The 27,579-nt window shown below is 43.3% G+C and overlaps 1 protein-coding gene across 1 annotated transcript in view; it reads right to left on the bottom strand.

Annotated features, from left to right (window-relative positions):
• Positions 1–27,579, bottom strand: part of LOC113033089 (voltage-dependent N-type calcium channel subunit alpha-1B-like) — a 326,109-nt gene that overhangs the window by 170,306 nt on the left and 128,224 nt on the right. The window contains exons 19-21 of the mRNA XM_080308904.1: positions 14,695–14,733; positions 8,628–9,371; positions 7,516–7,703 (exon numbers count right to left, since the gene is read on the bottom strand). Of these exons, the coding sequence (XP_080165030.1) occupies positions 7,516–7,703; positions 8,628–9,371; positions 14,695–14,733 (971 nt within the window). The remainder of the gene's footprint in view (positions 1–7,515; positions 7,704–8,627; positions 9,372–14,694; positions 14,734–27,579) is intronic.

Consider the following 27,579-nt stretch of genomic DNA (forward strand, 5'->3'; position numbering starts at 1 on the left):
GTGAAGCGGAAAAAAAGTGCGAGAGAGAGGCTGAGAGAAAGAAAAAAAAAAACAAACCCATGTGACGGCTCGCGATAAGGAGCCGGCTCGCGTCGTTCACGTCAAAGAGCCGGCTCTAAGAGCCATTTCGTTCGCGAACGACCCATCACTACAAGAGACGAAAACAGGGCGTTGTTGGAATGCTACTATGCAAGTAACCCCGGCGGAAGGGGCTACATGAATAGGATGAGGGACCTATGGATTCTTCGATACCCAACATCCACAATGACGGCGAAACAACTAGTAGCTCAGTGTTCCAACATTCGAAAGAAGGGACTGCTCTCACAGCTAGAGATTGACGAGGTACAACACAAATGCTACGGCAAGGAGGAGTCAGGACGCCAGGTCAGGGGGGAGATATCATCACCCCCACCCGAGATTGGGTACATAGCCCCAAGTGCGATAGGAGAAGGATCGTTGAGTGCGAGAGGAACTGACCTGAAAAATAGGATCATGGCCAAGCTTGAAACCTGGATCCCGCGTAGCCGGTTACCAAGATTACGTGAAGTTCCCTCAGAAGGTCTGCTAGATGATGTTAATGCAGCACTACGGGCAATACCTACAACCACGATTACCGACACTAACAAGCTGATCTACAATACGGCAACAGTGATCAGTGAGATGCTTGGCTACAAGTTGAACAGCGACAAGGGGCAGTACCCTCCATGGAGAAGGAGGCTAGAGGGCAAGATCAAAGTAGCACGGAGGGAGGTTAGCCAACTAACGGAGTTGCAGAAAGGTGCGACAAATAAGGTGCCTAAGAAATACAGCAAGCTGTCCATACCTGAGGCCTTGGAAACTGCCAAGCAAAGACTCACAGCCTTGGCCAGCCGCTTGAGGAGGTACACCAGAGAGATAGAAGGCAGGAGAATAAACCAGCTGTTCTCCACAGAACCAGCAAAGGTGTACACCTTTGCTGGTTCTGTGGAGAACAGCTGGTTCTCAGTGGCAAGGGAACAATAAGAGAACAGCACCACCAAGGCTGGAGACGGAGCAATACTGGAAGAGCATATGGGAGAAGGATGCAACCCATAACGGCAATGCTCAGTGGCTAGAGGATCTGAGGGCTGACCACAGCGACCTCCCTGAACAGGGTCCAGTAACCATCACAGTGGCAGATATCCAAGAAAGGGTCTCCAGTATGAAGAGTTGGACAGCACCAGGGCCCGACATGGTTCACGCCTACTGGCTGAAGAAGCTGACTGCACTCCACGAGCGTCTGGCAGCACAAATGAACCAGCTGCTAGTTAACGAGAGACACCCGGAATGGCTAACTGAAGGCCGGACGGTCCTGATCCCCAAGGACCCCAAGAAGGGACCGGTCCCCTCCAACTACCGACCAATAACCTGCCTCAGTACTACATGGAAGCTCCTGTCAGGCATCATATCGGCTAAGATGAACAGGCACATGGGTCAATACATGAGCGGGACACAGAAAGGAATTGGCAAGAATACCAGAGGCGCAAAACACCAGCTACTGGTAGACAGAACAATCAGCCGAGACTGCAAGACCAGACTGACCAACCTGTGCACTGCCTGGATTGATTACAAGAAGGCCTATGACTCAATGCCCCAAAGCTGGATACTGGAATGCCTAGAATTGTACAAGATCAATGGGACCCTAAGAGCCTTCATCAGGAACTCAATGGGGATGTGGCGTACAACACTAGAGGCCAACTCCAAGCCCATAGCACAAGTCACCATCAAGTGCGGGATCTACCAAGGAGATGCTCTGTCCCCACTGCTGTTCTGCATAGGCCTGAACCCCCTCAGTGAGATCATTAACAAGACTGGCTACGGATACCGACTACGGAACGGAGCATCCAAGAATACATTAGGAAGATGGCCCCAACTGACCGAGTGCTCAGTGAATACCTCAGGCAGCAGAAACCCAAGAAAGAGGAGGGAGACGAGGAACCATCATGGAAGGACAGGCCCCTGCACGGTATGTACCACCGGCAGATAGAGGAGGTGGCTGATATCCAGAAATCCTACCAGTGGCTGGACAAAGCTGGACTGAAAGACAGCACAGAGGCACTAATCATGGCAGCACAAGAACAAGCTCTGAGCACAAGATCCATAGAGGCTGGGGTCTATCACACCAGGCAAGACCCCAGGTGCAGGCTGTGTAAAGATGCCCCAGAGACAATCCAGCACATAACAGCAGGGTGCAAGATGCTAGCAGGCAAGGCATACATGGAACGCCATAACCAAGTGGCCGGCATAGTGTACAGGAACATCTGTGCCGAGTATAACCTGGAAGTCCCGAGGTCAAAATGGGAGATGCCCCCAAGGGTGGTGGAGAATGACCGAGCTAAGATCCTGTGGGACTTCCAGATACAGACGGACAAAATGGTGGTGGCTAACCAACCGGACATAGTGGTGGTAGACAAACAGAAGAAGATGGCCGTAGTGATCGATGTAGCGGTTCCGAATGACAGCAATATCAGGAAGAAGGAACACGAGAAGCTGGAGAAATACCAAGGGCTCAGAGAAGAGCTCGAGAGGATGTGGAGGGTGAAGGTAATATATATATATATATATATATATATATACACATACATATACATATATATATATATATATATATATATATATATACATAAACACCCAGCACGCCCCTGCGGGCGGTTTATCCTTCAAGCTCGGGTCCTCTACCAGAGGCCTGGGAGCTTGAGGGTCCTGCGCAGTATCTTAGCTGTTCCCAGGACTGCGCTCTTCTGGACAGAGATCTCCGATACATATATATATATATATATATATATATATATATATATATATATATATATATATATATATATATATATATATATATATATATATATGTATATATATATATATATATATATATATATATATATATATATATATATGTCTACGTTTTGAGGTTTAAGAAGGTTTTTACCACAGACCTAGCTCAGCGGAGGGACAGCAGCAATCTCACATGGCTGAAGATCGCTACTGCCCTTGATCCCAGGTTTAAAGACCTTAAATGCCTTTCCAAAGATGAAAGAAGAGAGGTGTGGGCATCAGTACATGACCTTCTGATGTCAGAGACGGATGCACACCAACCATCTGCTCAGACAACAGAGGAACTCTCACCAAAGAAGAGCAAGATGTCCATCTGCTTGCTGGGTTCTCCTAATTCAGATACAGAGGAAGAGGATGATGCTATAGACTGCTGTCTGAATCTGTACAAAGCAGAGCCCAAAATTGACATAGGAGAGTGTCCACTACAGTGGTGGTTAAAGAGAGAAGGAGCACATGCCAGGCTGGCACCTATTGCACGTAAGTACCTGTCAACCCCTGCAACTACAGTGCCTTGTGAGAGATTATTCTCACTCTCAGGTCACATCATTCAAAAGAAGCGTGCTTCTTTGTCATCAGACAATGTAAACAGAATAGTCTGCCTCAGTAACTGGCTGAGTGCAAAGAAGGACTAAGCCAGATCGCTCCTTTGAAGTGAAAAATGTTCAACATTCTGGGTTTTCAGCCGTGTCTTTTTGTGTTTTAAATACTGAGTTTTGTGGACCCTTTATTGTTATAATATTCACTTTAACCTGTAGGCCTGGGTTCGGTCACTGTTGATGGCCTTAAAGGTTTTTTGTAAGTTTTCACTGTGTTAAAGATTGATGAAAACTATTAAAATTCTCTTTGAATTTCAGCATACATTCTTTGTGTTTATTCAGCATTTACTTCATTGTGTTGCATAAATGTCTGTTACAATCTTAAAATATAAAGAATAAAAAAATGTAATTGGAGCCTGGCTATTAATCAAGTAATTGTGATTAATCGCAATTAATGACAGAAAATTGTGAGATTAGTTAGTTAATTTTTTTAAATCTATTGACAGCACTAAAAAATACATCACCTGGATCACCTGTTGAGAAAGAAAAGAGAAAACAAGCAAAAAAAGAGAGCAATATAATAAACAACATCATCGCGATGATCTATGTGAATATAACAGTAAATACTAAATATTGAATATTATTGCAGCACATAGGATTGACAGCGCACAGTGTGCTTTGAGGTAGAGGCCAAAAAGGGTGTAGTTTGTGTCTGTGAGCACCCGTGTGTACACCTGTGAGCATGAGCGCGCTTGTATTTAAAAGGTTCCTTCATGTAATGATCTGCTAGAGGGTGTGGGGGGCCATAGCCCCATCCTCCAGGGCATGAAGCAGGTATGGAGGAGATCCAGGCTCCAGACATCCAGAGGCCCTCAGAGCACAAGAGACCGAGGAAGATCAATGTAGGGGCAACCATGCCACTCTCCTGGAAAGAGCTGAGGAGAGCCCCAGATGAGGAGTCACTCAGCAGCCACGGAGCAGAAGCCAGGGGGGGGGGGTTGCAGTGACGGGCTCGTGAGCTCCGACGGCAGCCAGCTGTGCCAGCGTGGCCGAACCCCAGGCCTAGAGGCTGAGGGTACCCCACCCCCGAAGGGGCCTGAGCGAGCCCCAGGCTCCAGGCCCCAACAAGCAGCCACCAGGAGTGAGCCGGTGCGTGCCTGGACGTCCATCCCCGGACACAAAGAACCACCAATGCGTCTGTCACTGGCAGGGGGAGTGGTGGGGGAAGATAGGCCTCTATACCTTGGAGGGCTTGAGATGTCCCTGAGCTTCTGTATGTTATTGTAGGATCTATCCCCCTACAATATAAAACTCCTTGAGGTAACACTTGTTGTGATTTGGCTCTATATAAATAAAAGCAAACTGAATTTAAAGTTGAGTTTCTTTTTCTCGTGTATGATACCAAGTGTACTGCGTATCACACTATTTTAGAGTTCTTCACTAAAACAAAAAGAAATCAGCTAAATACCCACGTTAATTTATTTGTTCACATTTCAGATTTCTTTTCATTTCATTTTCTGGCTTATTTCTTGTCTCTTTAACACTCAAAATCAGTGACAAGAGTTAAGAAAGAATATGTAGCTAATATCCTTCAACTGTGAAAACTAAACCATTTCATTGTGGGCTCCTCCTGTGCAACAAAACTACTTCCAAGAGAGCTTCAAGCCATAAAGAGCCAGAGCTAATATTAATTTCAAAGACACAACCCCTGGAAGAGCTACATCTGACAGGGACTTTTGTTTAGTTTCCTGGGGATGTTGTGGTATTTTTAAAATCAGATTTAAAAGCCCACAAAGAACCATACAAAATTAGCATTGGTAACAACTGAACTAAACTTAATCATATACAGTGGCTTGCAAAAGTATTCGGCCCCCTTGAACTTTTCCACATTTTGTCACATTACAGCCACAAACATGAATCAATTTTATTGGAATTCCACGTGAAAGACCAATACAAAGCTGTGTACACATGAGAAGTGGAACGAAAATCATACATGATTCCAAACATTTTTTACAAGTAAATAACTGAAAAGTGAGGTGTTTGTAATTATTCAGCCCCCTTTGGTCTGAGTGCAGTCAGTTGCCCATAGACAGCTGCTCTGTGACAGCCTCAGAGGTTGTCTAAGAGAATATTGGGAGCAACAACACCATGAAGTCCAAAGAACACACCAGACAGGTCAGGGATAAAATTATTGAGAAATTGAAAGCAGGCTTAGGCTACAAAAAGATTTCCTAAGCCTTGAACATCCCATGGAGCACTTTTCAAGCGATCATTCAGAAATGGAAGGAGTATGGCACAACTGTAAGCCTACCAAGACAAGGCCGTCCACCTAAACTCACAGGACGAACAAGGAGAGCACTGATCAAAAATGCAGCTAAGAGGCCCATGGTGACTCTGGACGAGCTGCAGCTCAGATGGGGGAATCTGTCCATAGGACAACTATTAGTCATGCACTGCACAAAGTTGGCCTTTATGGAAGAGGGGCAAGAAGAAAGCCGTTGTTAACAGAAAACCATAAGAAGTCCTGTTTGCAGTTTGCCACAAGCCATGTGGGGGACACAGCAAACATGTGGAAGAAGATGCTCTGGTCAGATGAGACCAAAATGGAACGTTTTGGCCACAATGCAAAACGTTATGTGTGGTGGAAAACTAACATTGCACATCACTCTGAACACACCATCCCCACTGTCAAATATGGTGGTGGCAGCATCATGCTCTGGGGGTGCGTCTCTTCAGCAGGGACAGGGAAGCTGGTCAGAGTTGATGGGAAGATGGATGGAGCCAAATACAGGGCAATCTTGGAAGAAAACCTCTTGGAGTCTGCAACAGACTTGAGACTGGGGCGGAGGTGTCCGATGCCATGATGGCACCGGTTCTGACATAAACGGTAGTAACCAGACCGAAAAGCAGCGCACATTTCGGTGCTTTATTTCGGTGCTTTTTTTCCCTGAGCTGTGATACACTTTAGATTCTAGCCAATCATTTTACGTTTCCGAGGATAGTAGGCGGGGCCAGGTACGTACGTTCTGTTAGAGCAGAGCTACAGATTAAAAATGTCCAAGGCGAAGCGGTCAAAAGTCTGGCTGTACTTCATAGCAAAATATGCAAACTCAGCAGCCTGCAACAAGTGCTTTAAGCTGATACTGGGATACTGTCAAAGGAGGTAACACCTCAAATCCGATGAAACACCTGGCAACGCATAGCGTTTTTTTTAAAAGCCCAGAAATGCGCCGTATTTGATAGCTTGCTGCGAGACCTCGCACCGAGCGCATCTACTGCGGGCGGGTTGCCTGTTATGCAACATCCCCCAAAAACACGAAGAGGAGAGTCCTGGCCCCTAGCCCTGCCAGTGTAGCAGAAATGATGACGGATGATGGTGGCAGCAGCCGTTCTTCTCTGCGTGAGTAGCTAATTTACGTTGAGTAGGCTAACCACGTTATTACATTAATGCATGTAAGGTGAACTAGCAAACATCATCATAGCTACATGCGGCTGTCTTCTTGTTTGATGGCAGATACTCCCTTCACCCTGGCTAAAAAGGCTAAAATGACCAAAGAAAAAGTGGAAAACAGTTAAACATGAGAGGTTTAGGACAAAGTTTGTGTTTTTTCCATTGTTTAAGCACTGCTTCCAGCCAAGAGTGATACCATATATGCCCCATAGCTGCAGAAAAGGCTAACATTGTTATATTTTTACAAAAAACAGCTGAACATGAGAGGTTTTTGGACCAATTTTGTGTTCTCCATTCTTTAAGCACCGGTTTGAGCACCGTTTGAGCACCGGCACCGTTTCAAAAGTACCGATTTGGCACCGGTATCGGATAAAACCTAAACGATACCCATCCCTAGCTGTAATTGCAGCAAAAGGTGGTTCCACAAAGTAAAGACTCAGGGGGCTGAATAATTACGCACACCTCACTTTTCAGTTATTTATTTGTAAAAAATGTTTGGAATCATGTATGATTTTCGTTCCACTTCTCACGTGTACACCACTTTGTATTGGTCTTTCACGTGGAATTCCAATAAAACTGATTCATGTTTGTGGCTGTAATGTGACAAAATATAGAAAAGTTTAAGGGGGCCGAATAGTTTTGCAAGCCACTGTATATGTTAATAGGTTAGGTACTGACTTTGTATTAGGGTGGTCTCTCCAGGTGGGGAGGTGATAGTCACAGGAGGAATCTGGATGGAGGTTTGCCTAGTTCGTCTGACATTCCTCTGGTTATCTGAGTCTTCTATATGGTCAGGAGGCCAGCTAGTGCCCCCAGAGCCTTGCTGGGGGGTGATAGCCAAGGACTCACCCTCTGAATCGCCAAACCTGTGCCAAAAGAAGAGATATAATCTTAGTTCCTCTACTGTGTACTGTGTAATGTTGTGACTTCTGCAGGAATTGTTCCTTGTTCTGGTTGAGACTCAAGGAAACTCTGGTTCACACATTATGCCTATAACTAGGCATAATGTGTCCATGTAATTCACCTTTATTACTGAGAAAAGGGGGTGTCTGCCTTTTTATTATTTTTTCCCACAATAGAATAGAACACCTCTTTATTGAATTATTTTAAATTATGTGTGCTCCATGCCAACTGTGCCAATAAAATATAAATAGTAAGACAGCAGGAATTAATAATAAACAGGAGAAATATATAAAATTAAAGGGAATATATACAAACTAGTAGAATATATTTCAAACAAGAGAGACGTACATTGGAAAACAAAGTGCTTGGAAGTAGTGCAAAGAACTTGGTCTAACTAGAGTCTGTGTGTGGGTGGCTCGAGTGATGAGGGTTACTCAAACCATGGCTCATATTGGTGAGGTGAGTTGTCAGGGGCAGAGTGAGATGAGTGGTCAGGGGCAGAGTGTGAGCGGATAGTGTTTGTTATCAGGCCGAATTGCCCAGGGAAGAAGCAGGTTGTGAGTCTGGAGGTGTCGGACCTGTGCCGACCAGAGGGCAGCGGGTTAAACAAATGGTCCTGTTTTTTTTTTTTTTTGATACAAGAAGATCCGGTGATGGCCTCCAGGGGTAGCAGAGGGTAGCCAATTTTTGGAGCAGAGTTAATTACCCTCATTTTCATTGTAGATATGAAATATTATAAATTTATCGTTGAACACTTATAGGTAACCTCCTTGGGCTCAAATTCCAAGCTCCAGCCTTTTTATAGTGTCACTGTCAGTGTCACTGTGTAGTTGAAATCAAATAGTGAACAGAACAACAGTATTACCATATGTAACCATAGTTTTTACCTCTGACTATGGGTCTTCTCTCTGTCATTAGATTCTGTGGAGTGTCCCCTGGATCCGTGAATGCGATGCCTTCTTCTCTCTCCACTGGCACCACTGCCTCCTCTGGAATTCCTATCTCCATTCCTGTTAGACAAATGTCCATCTTTGTGGCGAGATCTTCGCTCTCCCCTCCCTCCACTACTCACTGTCCCGTTGCCACCTCGGGACTGCCGGTGTGAATGATGATGGTGGTGATCTCTCTCGCCTACGTTCCCCCAACCTCCACTGTCATCCACTGAACACTGATGGCGGTGCTTCCTGCCTCCCTCCCGGCTGTGGGACCTCTCACTCTTCCCCCGTTTGTCCCGGCTGCTGTCATGGTTTTTGGAGCGGCTGTGATGGATGTGATGTCTCCCATTATCATTAGTTTCCTGTTTTCGTTCTCTGTCTCGGTGGTAGTGCTGATGGCGGGGCTGGTGAGGCACAGGGGGAGGTGGGTCCGAGGCAGTGTCAGCCTCCTCTGACAAGCAAGTCTTCTTGTGGTGGTGCTGGCTGCTGCCACTGTGGGGCTCAACAACCAACGGCCGGTCAAGGTGAGTCTTCATGTCTGGCCGCATGTGTAGGGCTGACGCTATGTGCAGTCGCTCTTCTGAAGTTAGCTCACTGTACAGCGCCTCACAGCTTGCGTGGTTCTGTTTTCTCAGTTGGCTGGCCCTTTGTTCCCACACCGACATCGTCTTCACTGACCTCTGCTGCTCCTTACTAGAGAATGGAAAAAGAAGACAAATTATAACCACTGTAACATTAATTTTACAACCTAAAATAGTGTATATATTCTGAATCATCAACATCAACTTTTAAACCAATGCAATAGTCACAATAATCTGTAAGTTCAGCAAATGACAAAACCAATTCCAATGGACAGGTAGAGTATCCATTGTGACAAATTCAGTATGTATGCATTTTATAATTCATAGCACATAAAATTAGCTGTATACGCTATTCAGTGTTGGGAAGGTTACTTTTAAAATGTATTACACTACAGATTACAGAATACATGCACCAAAATGTATTTTATAACGTATTCCGTTACATTACTCAATGAGAGTAAAGTATTCTGAATACTTTGGATTGCTTAATATATTGTCATGCTTTTTTACAACTACATGAATGTACTATTGCTGTGTGATTTTTTACTATTACTGAAGGTTACTTGCCATACCAATACTAACTAGATTTTTAAATGTTAATATAAAACTATTCTGCGCGTATATAAAACAGGTCCGCGGTTCTGAACCGTAGTAAAGGGACCTCTGGCTAATACGTCAGGTTCATGTCGGGCTCGTAGCCGAAAACTAGCTTTACTTTGTTGTCTGGGTCAACTTTGCTAGCGAGAGATAGAGAGAGGCGCTGAAAAGCTGGAACTTATTGTTTTGGAAGAAAATACGAACACGGTGTACAGTTGAGTCTTAATTGCTTACTTAAAACTGGGCTTGTCAGGCACTCTTTTTTGGCTGCAGCAGTTTTTATTATATTTACATGCTTCCATCTCCCGTTTCTGTTCGGTGACAACTTGTACTTTCGACTCTCCTTTTTCTCCCTCCCTCGCTCACAGACACATAACGGGTATGACAGTCCATTCTCCCTGCAGCACGGACTACACTGCCCATGACGCTACACATTCTTTAGGGCTATGCCTCAAACACTCTGCCTATCGCCTTCATATTGAATAATTTTTTGAATAATAATTTTTACAAATATTTCTTCACGTCATTTATGCGGGCCACAAGTAGAGGTGACATGATTGAGACACACAGTCTCTTAATGAGTGTTTTGCTTGGGTCCAAAAATAGAGAGGCCTAAAATATGAAACAGGAAAAAAACGCCCTGTAATCTATTTATTTCAACAAAGTAACTGTCGTGGGTTTAGGAGTAAATCTTTGGATGAAAGGAAAGCTTATCTTAAAGAGAACAATATTTGCTTTAAGTGCTGCGCTTCATTCACTCATCCAGCGAAAGACTGCCACAAAAATGTTCAGTGCAGAGAGTGCAAGAGTGAGAACCACCTTACTGCGCTACACCCAGGGCCTGCCCCCTGGATATCAGAGACTCCTGTAACCACAAGAGAGCAAGGCGGGGAGCAAGGAGAAGAAGCACCTCAAGCTGTCACAGCAAAATGCACAGACATTTGTGGGACTACCGTCAGAGCAAAGTCGTGCTCCAAAATCTGTCTTGTCAGAGTTTATCCAGCTGGCCAGAGGGAGAAAGCTGTTAAGGCGTACATTGTTCTCGATGAGCAGAGCAATAAGTCCTTGGCAAGAACAGAGGTTTTTGAGCTCTTTGGAGTTACAGAGGGCACGGCAGCATACACCTTGAAGACCTGCTCAGGAGTTATTGAAACAACAGGGCGCTGAGCCAACAATTTCATCATGGAGTCATTAGATGGTAAGACTACTCCCCACCTTAATCGAATGTGACAGGCTCCCTGATGATAAGTCTGAAATCCCCACACCTGAGATCGTCAGACATTATCCACATTTCAAGCGGGTTGTGGATAAAATCCCGGCTATAGATCCATCAGCAAGCATCCTGATCTTGCTCGGTCGAGATGTACCACAGGCACACAAGAGTGATACAATGGACCCCTACGCCCAGCATCTCGACTTGGAATAGGTGATTGTGGGAGAGGTTTGTCTCGGAAAAGCCCACAAACAAGAGTTTGTAAACGTCTATCGGTGCAACGTGCTGAGTAACGGTCGTACATCTCTGTTCGACCCTTGCACTAACAGTCTACTTATCAAAGAGAAGCTTGACACTCCAGAGCAGCATCGTCAGTTTCCAGGAGCTAACGCATCCGAAATCCTATTTGATGGGAAAGACAGCCTTGGTAAAGGGGTCTTCCAGCAAACGCCACACGACAACAAGCCTGCTATGTCTGTGGAAGACAAAGTCTTTCTGGAAATAATGGACAACGAGGTCTTCATGGACGACTCGAATAGTTGGGTGGCACCACTACCCTTCAGGTAACCAAGGCGCAAACTCCCTAACAACCGAGCCCAAGCAGTCAAGAGTCTTTTGACATTACGGCACATGCTGGAGAAGAAGCCAGACATGAAAGAAGATCTTTGAGGCAGGTCATGCTGAACCAGTACCACCACCCACTGGTGAACAAGAGTGCTGGTATTTGCCAATCTTCGGAGTTTATCATCCGTGCAAACCAGGTCAAGTACGGGCAGTGCTCGACTCCAGCACTAAGCATGATGGTGTCTCACTGAATGACATCCTGCTGAGTGGCCCTGACTTGAATAATTCACTTTTAGGAGTCCTCATCCGCTTCCGCAAGGAACCTGTAGCAGTGGCAGCAGACATAGAACAGATGTTCTATTGCTTCAAAGTCTGCCATGATCACAGAGACTTCTTACATTTCCTCTGGTTCGAGGACAATGACCCCACCAAGCGCATCACGGAGTATAGGATGACCGTGCACGTATTCGGCAACAGCCCCTCTCCCGCTGTTGGCATATACAGCTTGAGAAGAGCAGCTCTGCAAGGACAGGAAGACCACAGTGCAGAGGCAAAACAGTTTGTTCTAAATAACTTCTACGTGGACAGTGGTCTTGCTTCCTTCCCCACCAATGACAACGCCATCCGAGACCTGAAGGAAACCAAGGAGATGTTGGCTGATTCCAACATACGGCTATATAAGATAGCCTCCAACCACGACGTAGTAGTGGAGGCGTTTCCACCTGAGGAACGTGCTAAAGAGCTGAAAGACCTAGAGCTAGGTGTGGATCCGTTGCCTATGCAGAGAAGCTTAGGTCTCAACTGGCACCTTCAAACCGACAGCTTTATCTTTCTTGTCTCCCAGGAGGAGAAGCCGTTTACCCGTAGAGGTATTTCTTCCACAGTTAACAACATATTCGACCCGTTGGGGTTTGCAGCTCCTATTATAGTCCAGGGCAAGGCTATAGTCAGAGAGCTATGCACTGAGCATTGCGATTGGGACACCCCAATACCTGCTGAAAAAGTGGCACAGTGGATGTCTTGGAGAGACTCACTGAAGGCACCCGAGCAAGAGGAAGTCTGGGAAAACAAAAAATGTCCAACTTACCTACTGATTGGTTGACCCAATCTCCTCCTTTCACCCAAGTTGGTTTGAGAAAAAATGATAGGGATGACTTGCCGCATTTTGGATAGTATGTTGCTCAAGATGCATTCCCCTAGTCTTTCACACAAAGTGCTCACCACGCTGATGGCAGAGGTCGCAGCTATCATGAATGCCCGGCCAATAGTCCCCGTGTCTTCCAATCCAGACATCCCAACCATACTCACCCCTGCTATGCTTTTAACACAAAAGGTGGACTCTGTGTCTGCTCCTTTGGAAGACATTGACCTCAAGGATCTCTACCAAAGTCAGTGGAAGCAAGTTCAAAGCCTTGTGGATTCCTTCTGGAAAAGATGGCGTCAAGAGTACCTGATGACACTCCAGCCGAGAAGGAAATGGCAAGCAGAACAAGCCAGCCTGCAAGTTGGAGATGTTGTGCTCCTAAAGGAAAAAGAGGTTAAACGAAATCAATGGCCCACAGGACTTGCGGTAAATACCTTTCCGGGTCAAGACAGCAGGGTCTGGAAAGTGGAGGGTAGAGTTGTTCAAGGAAGCACCCCCAGGGTGTATTCGAGACCCACCACTGAAGTTGTGTTGTTACTAAGAGGGACATAGTGGTATAGTACTCTATACCAGGCAGGGAGTGTGCTGCCCCTTTAAGGCAGGCATGATAATTTGGGTGTGTGTTTTTTGTACCAGCCGACTTGCCAGGGAAAAACAGTCCTTTAGCCAAACTGTTGTCTGTTCCACTGTTCGTTTGCTTTTTCTTGCTGAGCCTGAGAGAGCACATGCCTGTAAGTAGTTGCTATCTATTTTGTAAGCTTTCCAGCGTTAGTTTTGTGTAGCAGTTTAGAGTTTTGTGTGAGAAACTTTCTTTTGTGAGGAAAAACGGCCGTGATGCTAACACGCTAGCCCGTCTATGGGATTTCCTGTGTAATGTTAGCATTAAGCTAATAGCTAAATGCGTGGGCCTAATAAACAGTGAAGTCTAGATATGCTCGTGTTTATGTGTTATATACATTGTAATTCATGGCTTGATGTTTGATGTTGTAAAGAAAATGCAATTACAGCAGAAATGTAATATTTTATTTTTGTTTCCGTACCAGTTTTACAGTGCTTCTACAGTAAACATCTAAAACCTATCCGCTGACTCCTGGATGTTTATTGTGGACCTGTTAGCTATCTGCCAAGCTTCTGCCAAGCTAGAAACCAGCTTCACACCCTAGTGAGGGCAGAATAGTAACTATATTCTGAATATCACCATTTAAAACAGTAACTGTAACGGCATACAGTTACTCATATTTTGTATTTTAAATACGTAATGCCGGTACATGTATTCCGTTACTCCCCAACACTGACTCTAGTTTACATCATGGCAGACAGAGTACCTACATGCAAAATAATTTACTGTATGACGAAGGTGCAATGGAGCTTTCAACAACAAGCTAAATTTATCACAGTATACTGTGGAGACAGCTCATTCATGAATATGCCTCAACTGGCCAAGCATGGCTACATTACCATGCTTTGACATCCTATGATTTTTTTGTCAATTTGTGTTTAATACGCGGCTTTGAAATGGCTGGAAGCATACACTGTTCAAAGTGTATGACCTACACTGAACCATTTAGATTATAATAATGGGAAATTATATATTTCAGTGTCATTAATGTCAGGAAGCCAATCTGATCACAACACAGTTAAGGACAAACTTTATCCCAGGTTTTTAAAATGCCATCATCCTGCAAGTGTATTCCTTGTGCTCAACACATTGCACTACACTCATGTTAAGAGGTGGATGGAAAACATGGAACTGGACTTGTTGGATGAACAGAAAGCCTGCAACATAGTATGTATGATGAGAATGCAGGGCAGCTGTTTTACTTAAGCATTCTTGCTTTCAGAATGTCAATGATGACACTATGATCATGTATGCATGTAACTGGCACTGTCATCCACCTTGTTCACAGACAACTGGGTTTTTACCTCAGGTAGTGATGGACTGGGGTGCAGACATAACTCCTACAAACACATAAAGGGAGCAACATTGAAATACACAGAGGGAGAGAAGGAATTTCAAATGGACAGAAAAGGCAAAAGCACAGAGAAGGCAAATTAGCTTTAGGGAAACTCATAGGAGGAGGAACATGTAGATCAAAGACACTAAATTGTACAAGGAGAATGTTTTCCTGAAAGTGAGCAAGCGAACAAGTGAGCAATTTAGGTGTTCAGAGAGTGATATGATTGCATTAGCAATAAATTTAATAACACTCTATATTAACAGTTACACACTATATAGAACCACTTTATAGAATTATATTTGTTCGCAGATGTTTGCAGCTATCAGCAAATAGTTATCAGCTATTTTGAAACAAAAAAAAAAACCACTTTTTATCCATAACAATACTATACAATACAATTTTATTTATATAGCACATTTAAAAACCCGAAGGCACACCAAAGTGCTTCACAGTAATATGTAGAGTCAACATAAGTCAATAAAAGGGTACAAATTGGGCACTAGCACAGACAGGATAGAGGCACTAACAGACCAGGAGAGTTAGATAAATACAAAATCTGCTAAGAAGACAAAAACAGCAGTAAAATTAATAAAAAATAATAAATTTAATAAAAGATTTAAAAGTTTAAAATTTAAAGGATTTAAAAGGGTATTAACTGGTCAGGAAAGCAAAGTCAAATAAATATGCTTTTAATCTTGATTTAAAGGATTGGATAGAGTCCAAGGCTCGAATAGAAGCAGGGAGGCTATTCCAAAGGTTGGGTGCAGCTGAAGCAAAGGCACGATCGCCTCTGGTCTTCAGTCTGAACTTAGGTTGGGCCAGGAGTAATTGACCTGATGATCTTAATGCACGACAAGGAGTGTACAAATTGAGGAGGTCAGTGAGATAGCTGGGCGCAATGTTATTCAGGATTTTAAAAGTGAGTAGCAAGATTTTAAACTCAATGCAATATTTGATTGGTAACCAGTGTAGATCAACAAGAGCCAGAGTAATAGGGTCAAATTTTCTAGTTCCAGTAAGAAGGCGAGCCGCAGCATTCTGAACAAGTTGCAGCCATCGAAGAGAGAAGGCTTGGAGACCACAGTAGAATTACAATAATCTCACCCGGAGGTCACAAAAGCGTGGATAAGTTTTTCCAGGTCCCTGTGTGGTATATAATGCTTAGCTTTAGAAATCTGGCGCAGTTGAAAAAAAAAACAGATTTAACTCCAGATGATACTTGCTTATCGAGCTTAAAGGAGCTATCCAAATAGACACCCAGGTTACGCATAGAATCAGAGAGACAGAGAGTTAGCTAGGGGCCCCAGCAGGGCAACAAGCTGGTCTCGAGGAATATGGTGGTCGAACACCATAACTTCAGTTTTTCTCTCATTTAAAATGAGAGAATTTTCTGACAGCCAATCTTTAACCTCTCTCAGGCAATCGTACAGGAGTTCAGTGATGCTGATAAATCATCAGCCAGTTGACAATAGATTTGAATGTCATCAGCGTAAAAGTGATAAGAAATATTGTATTTTTCACATATGGAGCCCAAGGGTAGCATATACAAAGAGAATAATAAAGGGCCCAATACAGACCCCCTGGGGCACACCACAGCAGAGAGGGACAACAGAGGAAGAGTATCCTCCCATCACAACAGAGAAGGATCTATCTGTGAGGTAAGAATTAAACCAGTTAAGGGCAGAACACTTGATGCCTACAACATGCTCTAGCCTCCTCAAGAGTATATTATGATCAACCATCCCATATGGAAAAGATATATATAAATCTTATAACGTTTTTATCTGTCTTGTATGAAACTTGTATGAAAAGAATACAAGAGTGAAAACATATATAAGATCCCTTGAAAAATTATACAATGAAACTTGTATGTTTTGTATACTTACTAAAAAAATATATGAAAGTAATGAGAAAGTGGCCACTTTCATGAGTAAATCATGTAAGCCTTATATGATTTATATATGATTTACTCATGAAAGTGGCCACTTTCATGAGTAAATCATATATGTTTTTACTATTTCTTTTCCATATGGGATGCCAAAGGCTGAAGACAGATCCAATGAAACTTAAACGGCAAGGTGACCAGAGTCAGCAAATACAAGAAGATCATTATAGACTCTTAGCAGTGCCGTTTCAGTGCTATGGTGTGGCTTAAAGCCAGACTGGTATTTGTCAGTGATATTATTTGCAACTAAGTAAGCCTGTATTTGGAGAAAGAAGGCTTTCTCTAAAAATTTTTTGATAAAAACGGAAGCTTCGAGATTGGCCTATAATTGTCAGGGTCTTTCTAATCGAAATTACTTTTTTTAAGAATGGGGTGCACTCCCGCATGTTTAAAGGCACTCGGGACACAGCCCACAAACAATGATAAATTCATTAAGAATAAGATGCAAGGCCCAATTTCCTCAAAACCTTCCTTGATAATTCGGGATGGAAGGATATCGTGCACAGAATTTGAGTTTCTCAGTTGTTCAATTATTCCCTTAAGAGTGAGGAGTGATAACAGCTCAAAGTGAGAAAAGGTGGACATGCATCCTAAAGCACAAGAGAGTGAGAGTGTGAAGCCTTCAGTAATAAAACTTTTCCACTAAAATGATTAAGAAATTGCTCACAGAGAGCCTGAGGTTACGTCCACACGTACCTGGGTATTTTTGAAAACGCAGATTTTTCTATGCGTTTGCACCTTTCGTCCACACGTAAACAGCGTTTTTGGTCACTGAAAACTGAGATTTTTAAAAACTCTGTCCAGAGTGGATATTTTTGAAAACTCCATTTTTGCATTTACGTGTGGACGAGAAAAACGGAGAAAACGGAGAAAACGCAGCGTCAAAGGTGTGCGCATTTTTTGACGTAACACTGTGCGCCACGTTATTGTTTCGGTGAAATAAATTTCTACAATACTGTTACTTGTACTCTCTGCAGTGTTTAAATGCTTACATATACACACACAGTTACTGTCCCTCCACACATACGACTCGGTTCTGCTTCTATGTCCAGCTTTGTTTACTTTTTCCCACCGAGGCTTCTAGACTTCTGATTGACCAACATTTCTGCACGGTTAGGAATATATCGCCACCTGTTGCTTTGGTATGTTCCTAGCAGCATTTTCCTTCATTTCTGCCTTTCCGTGTGGACGGGATTATTTTTTAAAACGAAAATGGAAAATCTCCGTTTTCAAAAATACCCGTGTACGTGTGGACGTAGCCTGAGCGTTCTTGTCCATTTGCTGTTATGTAACTCCATAACAGCAAATGCTATTTATGGTCTCTTCACAAGAATGATAAGAGAAATAAACTAAGCCAATATGGCATGTCTGTTAGTACAGAGACACACATGTTAATATGATCTCTGGTCTCCCACTCAGAGACACAGGTCTCCAAGTGTCCAGCATTCAGACGGCTACCTGAGGACACTCATGTGAGAGAAAATCTGCTCACACAGATATGTAGAGTCAAATACTGTCAAGGCCTCTGCAATGTTCTGAAGACAGTTAAACTTCAGGTAGTGATGACCAGCAGGTGAAAATGCAAGCTCCATGAACACGCACAGCTGTGGATTCCAGCTGCTTCAATGTTGCATTAACTGGCGTTAACTCAGCCAGTTAATGCGAGACAAATCTAGCTGCTCATTAAAGATTTCTGGTTTGATCAGAAAATAAAACATTGGTCCATACACCTGAAAGTCCCAAAAATGCATTGTGTCTCGAGTCTACGGATGTATCCGTGTATTTCCATGGTGCTGATGCTGCGCTGAGCGGACAGCTCCTGAAGCTTTTGAAGTATCAGAATGTGGAAAGCTAACAACGCCCCTCTTACCAGTAGGCTAAGTTATTTTTAGCCAATTACAAGTTGAATCTGGTACTTGGGGTTGTTAGTTAAGATACCGTCATTAAGAAGAGGCACAACTAATGTGTCTATGCGAGCTGATTTGCGATGTGCACCGCTGGCGCGGCCATTTATTTTTTGATGCACCTTCTCAGATTAATTCACTGCGTGTCGTGCCCAGGGCTGAACTGGGACAAAAAAAACAGCCCGGGCATTTTGACTACAGACCGGCCCACCAGGTATTAAAGCCATAAAGCCTTTGAGTGAAAACAAACGCGATTGTGACAGTGATGTACAGTCTTGTTGGTATATGTATGATTTCTATACATTTTACACCAGCTAAAAACTTTGGTTGTAAGATTCAGATAATTATTTAATAACAGCCAGACATTTTAAATGAAAATAAGAAAGTATTTCTTTGTGCCCCCCTTTCCCTGTTAATGCCCCACCTGGCCCCCTGGCAAAACTTTGCTAGACCCGCCCCTGCACAGTTACCAGCTGTCAGCTATTTAGAAAATGACATTGGTGTTTTTTGTCTCTCAGAAACAGTTCATAACTTCCCTTCAACTCATTCATGTCACCTAAAAGGTAAACCTGTTTCTCCATCACCTGTTCAGCTCTGATGATTCAGTAAGGACATCTCCTGGTTTCATCTTCTTGTTTCCCTCTCACCAGATAACCGAACCGATATCGTGACCAGCTGTGGCTCCAGCAAACCTCAGCTGATACTAGAAATGAATATTAAATAAATTCTAACAACAGCTGATCAAGCTTAAACGTGCTGCTGTTATTTAGTGCGACATCCGGCGGTTTTCTCTTTTCGGCGCAAAGTGGGCGATAAACAAACAAGAGAGAAAAGCCGATCAGCTGATCATTGATCAGTTTCATGATTGACTAGCAACAGGGGGGGGGGAGAATGAGAGAAGAAGAGGCAGCTGTGCAGCAAAGACAAAGAATAACTCCACCTTTGTGTCTTTTTTCATTCTAGCTGAAGTCCGGGACAAACTGCGTCCCCTCTCAGCTCAACACGAAACGCGTAATAATTTCTCTGAATGCGGGACGATTCAGTCTTTTTACGGGACGGTTGGCAGCTCTACTAACTAACCTTATGAATTAAATAAAGTTCAACATCAGTAACATCATAGCACCCACCCAGCTGTATAGAAACTCCGTCATGCTAGCTAGTACGCAGTACGAGTTATTGCAACTGACTGTAAAAAGTCAGCACAATGAAAATAAACTTCACCTAAACTTGGTTTATATCTGACCCAGACAGACTGCAGGTCATAACTTCTTACCTGAAGTTCAGTTCACCTGACGCTCGGACCGGCGGCCACCTCGGGTCTCTCCTCGTCCTGCCTCCGATCTCCCTCATCCACGTGCTGGCTTGTACTAAAACAACATCTGCCTTTAGTTTTTTAAGCTGGTTAAATATCTTTAACGTCTTCTCTCTTTAACGTCTTCTCAATAACTGTAACAGTTAGTTTCTCATTCATTTTTCATTTGTTCCTTGGTAACTAATCATAAATCGTTTACCTAATTGTAAAGTGTAACTGTAAAGAAACCTAACTTGTTTCACTCTTATAAGCAGGGAGGCGCCCGCTCACTGGGCAGACATCGGCCAACATTTTCCTTGTTTACTGCCACTTGCCAATAAGGAAATGATATCCATTGATGTTAGTGGCCATTGAGAAAAACAAAACAAACAAAAAAGGGTATAGATATCAATTATTGGCCAAACTGTTATTTTCAACAAGAATGTGTCAGTAAGTCAATATTGGCTAAGCAGAGCAACACTGGTATACTATATGTTATCCACTATGCAACAAATATGAAAACAATGCAGAAAAGATGCTTAAGATAATTTAGAAGATAAAACAGCAGCTCTGATTCATGCTTCTATTCTCAAAACAGTTTAATGTAATTGCAGCAGAGTGCAAATCACAGCTGAGCAAACTGTGTGGAATAACAGAATATCTGTTTAGTCAGAACTAATTATTGACTACTGATAAAAATCACTATCAGCCACAAGTATCTGCTTTCAATTTCTGCCATAATGGCCATGGTTTCATAGTCTGGGAATGGGTAATGAACACACTTGTGTCTTTCAGCTGTTCAGACTTACAGTATCTTCATTCTAAGTTCTGTCTAAGTTAATATAAGGCCAGGATAACAGGTCCTCTTGATTGCTGACAAAACGTTGATAGTAGAGGTACAAAAAGTACAAAAATGCACTCAAAGACAGAAAGTAAAAAGTAGCAGTTTGAAGGACAATACCAGCTGTTCTTTTGCAAAGTTAACTTATACAGCATGATCAATCATGGAGACACAAACTTTTTTTGGCTTTGCCTCCACAACTAAACAGAAAAAAATAATACTATATTCAATGGTTAGAGGAGGTGGGGAACCCTAAGATCAGTCCATGAACACCACAGCCACTGGGCACCAGTCCATCCAAGTACTTTACTATAAATTCACCACAGCAGGGCAACCTAACCTGTTTACCTACACTAAACTGCGGGGGATTTTCATGCAACTTTTGAATGACAAAGTTAGTATACTAACTTTAATAGTGCGCATGCGCCAACCAGCGTGCAGCCTGTTACAGTCGCTCCTGCTTTTCTCTTAGTTTAGCTCTTTTTTCTTACGTATTCTTTTTTTTTCTGACTTGTATTTTCATCCGTTTTCCGTTTCATCTGTTTTCATCTCTTACTCAATCATGTGGATTGAGAGAGTTTTTGTTCTTCTGGTGGCCGTGGAACTGTTACTTTTATCAAGGAACGGAACCGCGGCACATCTCCTACACTCACGGACTGTTTACTCCAGAGATCAGCTGATCGCCCTGATGCCGGCCGGCTCGCTGGCCAGGCCCGCAGAAGTACCAGCTGAAATTTGGAGGAAAACACATCGGGGATGCAGAGGTCAAGGACAGAAAAGAAGAAAAAAGGTGACGGTGAGACAGCGGAGGCTCGAAGCGAGGAGGAGGTATAAACCATGTCTGCCGTCTATCGTGATGGGAAATGTGCGATCGTTGGCAATTAAAATCGACGAGCTCTCAGCACTGGTACGGAGTCAGAGGGAATACCGAGAGTGTAGCCTGATGTGTTTCACCGAATCATGGCTGCACCAGGACATTCCCGACGAGAATGCTTCCGTGGAAGGCTTCCACACTGTTCGGGTGGACAGGGACAGCATCGCTAGCGGTAAGCGGAAAGGAGGTGGGCTTGCTGTTTTAGTTAACAACCGGTGGTGTAACCCTGCCAACATAACAATCAAGGAAAGGATTTGTTGCCCGGACACTGAACTGTGTGCTGTTGGACTCAGGCCGTATTATTTACCCAGGGAATTCTCTCACGTCATCTTGGTGGCTGTTTATGTTCCTCGCTCTGCTAACCCCACAGCTGCATGTGACACTATCCACTCTGCAATAGCTCGGTTACAGACTCAGCACCCGAATGCCTTTATTGTGATCTCGGGTGACTTCAACCATGTATCACTGGACAATACACTACCAACATTCAAACAATATGTGGACTGTCCCACCAGGGGAGAGGAAATTTTAGACTTACTGTATGCTAACGTCAAGGATGCATACAGCTCCTCCTCCCTCCCCCCACTTGGTAGGTCAGATCATAACCGGATTCACCTCACCCCCCGCTATGTGCCAATTGTGAGGAGGGAACCTGTGACCACCAGGACTGTTAGGAGGTGGTCAGAGGAGGCAATAGCGGAACTACAGGGCTGTTTCGAGGTGACCGACTGGGAAACACTCTGTGAGCCTCACGCCGAGGACATCAATGGGCTTACTTAGTGTATCACAGACTACATAACTTTCTGCACCGACTCCATTGTTCCAGCTCAGACTGTTCATTGTTACCCAAATAACAAGCCGTGGGTGACTAAGGACATCAAAGCCCTCCTCAACAACAAGAAGAGGGCTTTCAGAGGGGGCAACAAAGAGGAGGTGAGGAAGATCCAGGTGTTACTAAAGGACAAGATCAGAGAGGCTAAGGACAATTACAGGAGGAAGCTGGAGTGGAAACTCCAGCAGAACAGCATGAGAGAGGTGTGGAGGGGCATGAAGACCATCACTGGATTCAGGCCAACCAACAGCAGGGGAGCTGAGGGAGGTGAGAATAGAGCCAACGAGTTGAATCTGTTTTTCAATAGATTTGACACCACAGTGTCTGCTCCCACCCCCACAACCTCACCTGTAGTCAGCCTGGAATCCAGAGCCACACCACTGTGCCAGCCTCTCTCTTCACATGGCGCTGTTGCCTCCTGTGAGATTCCTGACACCCCTCCCCCACCCATCACCTTCACTCAATACCAGGTTGAGATGCAAATGAGGAGACTTCACTCAGGCAAGTCTGCTGGACCAGACGGAGTGAGTCCCCTCGTCCTCAAGACCTGTGCCCCCCAGCTGTGTGGAGTCTTTCATAAACTGTTTATGCTGAGTCTGAGTCTGCAGAGGGTCCCAGTGATGTGGAAGACATCATGCCTCGTCCCTGTACCAAAGACGCCACGTCCCAGTGGCCCCCAGGATTACAGGCCCGTGGCACTGACCTCTCACATCATGAAGACCCTGGAAAGGCTCATCCTGGACCAGCTGCGACCCATAGTAAGACCACATCTGGATCCCCTTCAGTTTGCTTATCAGCCTCGTCTCGGAACTGAGGACGCCATCATCTACCTGCTCAATCGTGTCTACACCCATCTGGACCAGCCGGCGAGCACTGTGAGAGTCATGTTTTTTGACTTTTCCAGTGCTTTCAACACCATCAGGCCGACCCTCCTGGGTGATAAGTTAGCAGCGATGCAGGTGGATGCTTCTCTGGTGTCCTGGATTGTTGATTACCTGACAGGAAGACCACAATATGTACGTCTCCCACAGTGTGTGTCTGACAAGGTGATCAGCAACACAGGGGCACCACAGGGGACTGTCCTCTCCCCCTTCCTCTTCACCCTCTACACCACAGACTTCAGCCACTGCACAGAGACCTGCCATCTTCAGAAGTTTTCTGATGACTCTGCGGTGGTTGGATGCATCAGCAGGGATGATGAGACAGAGTACCGGGCTGTGGTCGACTCCTTTGTCACGTGGTGTGAGCAGAATCATCTGCAGCTCAACGTGGCAAAGACCAAGGAACTGATCGTGGACTTCAGGAAGACCAGGAAACACTTGACCTCTGTTTCAATCCAGGGGGTCAGTGTTGACATTGTGGAGGACTATAAATACCTTGGAGTACACATTGACAATAAACTGGACTGGGCTAAAAACACCACAGCACTTTACAGGAAGGGCCAGAGTCGTCTCTATTTTTTGAGGCGACTGAGGTCCTTCAACATATGCCGGAAAATGCTGAGGATTTTCTATGAGTCTGTTGTGGCCAGTGCGATCCTCTATGCTGTTGCATGCTGGGGGAGCAGGCTGAGGGTCGCAGATGCCAACAGACTCAATAAACTGATCCGTAAGGCCAGCAATGTTGTGGGGATGGAGCTGGACTCCCTCAAGGTGGTGTCGGAGAGGCGGATGCTGTCCAAGATAAAGACAATGTTGGATAACACCTCCTACCCACTCCATGACATGCTGGACAGTCACAAGAGCACGTTCAGTGAGAGACTGAGATGACCGAAAAGCACCACTGAATGACACAGGAAATCTTTCCTGCCTGTGGCCATCTCCCTGTACAACGCATCCACTTAACACACTGTTTGCTGCTATAACTACACATGTTTCTTTTTCAGCTATTTATTTATGAGTGACTTATGTATGTATGTATGTATATATATGTATATATTGTACTATTCTTAGTTAGTGTATTGTCTGTCTTGTCTTAATGTTGGTTTATAATGGAGCACTGTAACAAAAAATAATTTCCCCCAGGGATCAATAAAGTATTCTGATTCTGATTCTTAAGTTTGTTTTGCAGAACATTTCAATACGAAAAAATAAAAAAAGGTAACAACCTTCACATCATATATAGATCAAATATCTGATTTAACAAGTAAGGACATTACATGTGCTTTAAATTTCCACTTCACTGAATAGCACTGAGCAGTCCTTAATTTTAAATATGACCTACTGTCCTGACCTTCCTCTCCTGCCCTGTCGTTCTTACAACTTTCTCCATCTTTGAATGGCAATATCTTGCACCCTCCCTGGGAAATACAGCAGCTGTATCTTCAGCAAGTATCTTCAAAATGTTTTAATTTAAATTACCCACCACCTAAAAATGTTATTCCCTTTGTACTCTCTACCTAAATGCCGAAGAAATGCAACCACAACTTATGAAGATCTGCATGAAAAACAGTTGAAAAGTGATTTTTTGTTGTTGTTGTTTTTATGTGTTTTTGTATGTCTAATATGTTTGCTTATATTGGTGAACGGGCTGTAGTCGACTGGATTTATGAAGGGGTTACATATAAAATAAAGAAACTATTTGCTTTGCAAGCATCATAATGACTCTGACTCATTGTGGATTATTGTGCCTGCATTAAAACCAATCCAATCCAGAAAACAAATGTGTGAAGCCTGTACTAACACTGCATTATTTTGGTCACTCTTCTCCTTTATCCACTATGATCAGTTTTGAATTTCTAATTTGCACTGCTCTTGGTAGAATGCTGGTCATTACTGAAATAAACTTGTTACAACTTTGTTTAAAAGTCTGAACTTTGCGTACCCATCATCAGTGTACCTGACATGGGTAACTTGCACATCTGTAGAGGTACTATTAATAACATATTCAGGTGCTGGAGTAACACAAGCAACCATCTATACTAGAGATGGCACGATACCACTTTTTTATGTCCGATACCGATACCGATATCATAAATTTGGATATCTGCCGATACCGATATGAATCCGATATAGTGTTTTTTAATCAACAAAACTGTTTTTTAAATATCTTGCTGCATTTTGTATAAGTTCATACTCAAGTTTAAAACAACAACTACACTAAAGCTATTCTGTTATACCTGTATGCAAAAAAAAAAAATTTCATAGTTCAGCAATACTGATCAATCTAATAAACTTAAACCTACACCATCCTCCCTATTCTGGTATTTTAAAGAGTACTTAGCATAAATATTAAGCAACCTAACTAATAGGGTTCCAACTCCCAGCAACAACAAAAATAAATAAATAAAAAATAGGGAACCACCCCTCACGCTCCACCTCATGATGCTTAATCGACGTAATCAACCTTAATTTGATGGAGTGTGAAAAAAAATGCACAGAAATCAATTCTTTTTCAAGAAATATTAAATAGATTCAACATCTTTCTTCAACAAAATTGCAGACTGCACAGATGGTACCTTCCCAAAGGAAAAAGTACTATAGCTTACTAGGGTATATATATTAGACTTAATAGTTACTATATGCAGTAATGGACTTCTATACATTTACATCAGATTAAAACTTTGGGTGTAAGATTCAGATAAATATTAAATAATTAAAAGCGAGACATTTTAAATGAGAATAAGAAAGAAAAGTATGTCTTTGTGTCCCCTTTTCCCTGTTAATGCCCTATCGGCCCCCCTGGCTAAACTTTGCTAGATGCGCCCCTGCACAGTTACCAGCGTCAGCTACGTAGAAAAAGATCCTGGAGTAGAAAGTAATATTAAATACATTCTAACAACAGCTGATCAAGCTTAAACGTGCTGCTGTTGTTCAGCCGCTGGTTTCCTCTTTCTGGTGCAAAGTGGGCCAAAAGCAAACAAGAGACACGGACTCGCGACAGAAAAGCCGATCAGCTGATCATTAAGCAGTTTCATGATTGAAGTAGCAGCCGGAGAGCGAGAGGCAGTCGCTCGTTAAGCTTAATGCAGGAATGCTTTACAAACATTCAGAGATGGACTTACACACTTGCTTTACTTCTCTCGGGGATAACTTTGTCGGAGATGAAATGCCGGGTTGCTAGCCAAGCTCCAAATGCTATCCAGACCACCGACAGGTCCCGCATGCCACAGCCGCTCTATCACGTGATGCATACTGCTCCGACGTGCTAACGTTCTGAGGTGAGTTACGGCGTGTTGCAAGTTTTGTGAGGTGCTTTCGTGATATTTAATGGATCGGATTACATTTTTTATTTTTCTCCGATATCCGATCCAGTAATTTAGGTCAGTATCGGACCGATACCGATACGTAATATCGGATCGGTCCATCTCTAATCTATACAATGTCTTTTTGTGAAGAACTCCCTTCATTTAGCAAGACAAAACACAAATAATTTTGTATTACAATAATTCAGGTGCTTAAATATCTCGACTGCAATCACCCACTTAAATCTTGCAGAATTATATTCATAACAAAAACAACAAAAAACCACTACATTATAATTTGATATTTTAAGTTGTGATTAAAAGCTATCATTGTTCATAAGTGTCAGTTATTATCTTTCTACTATTTAAATTCAATAACTAAATATCAGGTTTAAATTATTTCTAAACCACTGTACCTTTACATTTTACACTATGCCCCAACATACACTGAACAATAAAATAGCCAGCTTGGAAAATGAGTCAAACCTGCAGTTATACATCCACATACATGGTTTAAGCAGGAAATCTAAACTGTACAGAAGAGGTAGGGCAGACACTGAAAAGAAATCAGCAAAAGGTGATGATAATAAAGAGTTAAGAGCTGACAGTCACTCACGACACTTGTCGATTACAAGTAAAATCAGTAAAAAATACACACGTAATTTTACTGACACATACAACTCTGTCACAAGGTATGAGTGATAAGAGCCCCCATGTCATTTTAGGCACAAAGGCAGAATGACAAAAAGGTTTACCTGATAAGAGTACAGTGTTTAACGTCAACAGGAGAGGGATGTGGGGACGTTAATGACAGAACTTCAAAGTTGTAAAAATAACTCACAGTGAGCTAATGCTGCAGATGGACGAGCTGCTAGAGTGCACGTTACTTCAACTGCATGTTAGAAAACTGCACATGCACAAAAAAAAAAAAAAGGGGAACGTGGGGAAAACATATAGCATGAAGTCAGAGAAACAGC

Source organism: Astatotilapia calliptera, chromosome 12 (genome assembly GCF_964374335.1).
Source record: "Astatotilapia calliptera chromosome 12, fAstCal68.1, whole genome shotgun sequence".
Lineage (NCBI taxonomy): Eukaryota > Metazoa > Chordata > Actinopteri > Cichliformes > Cichlidae > Astatotilapia > Astatotilapia calliptera.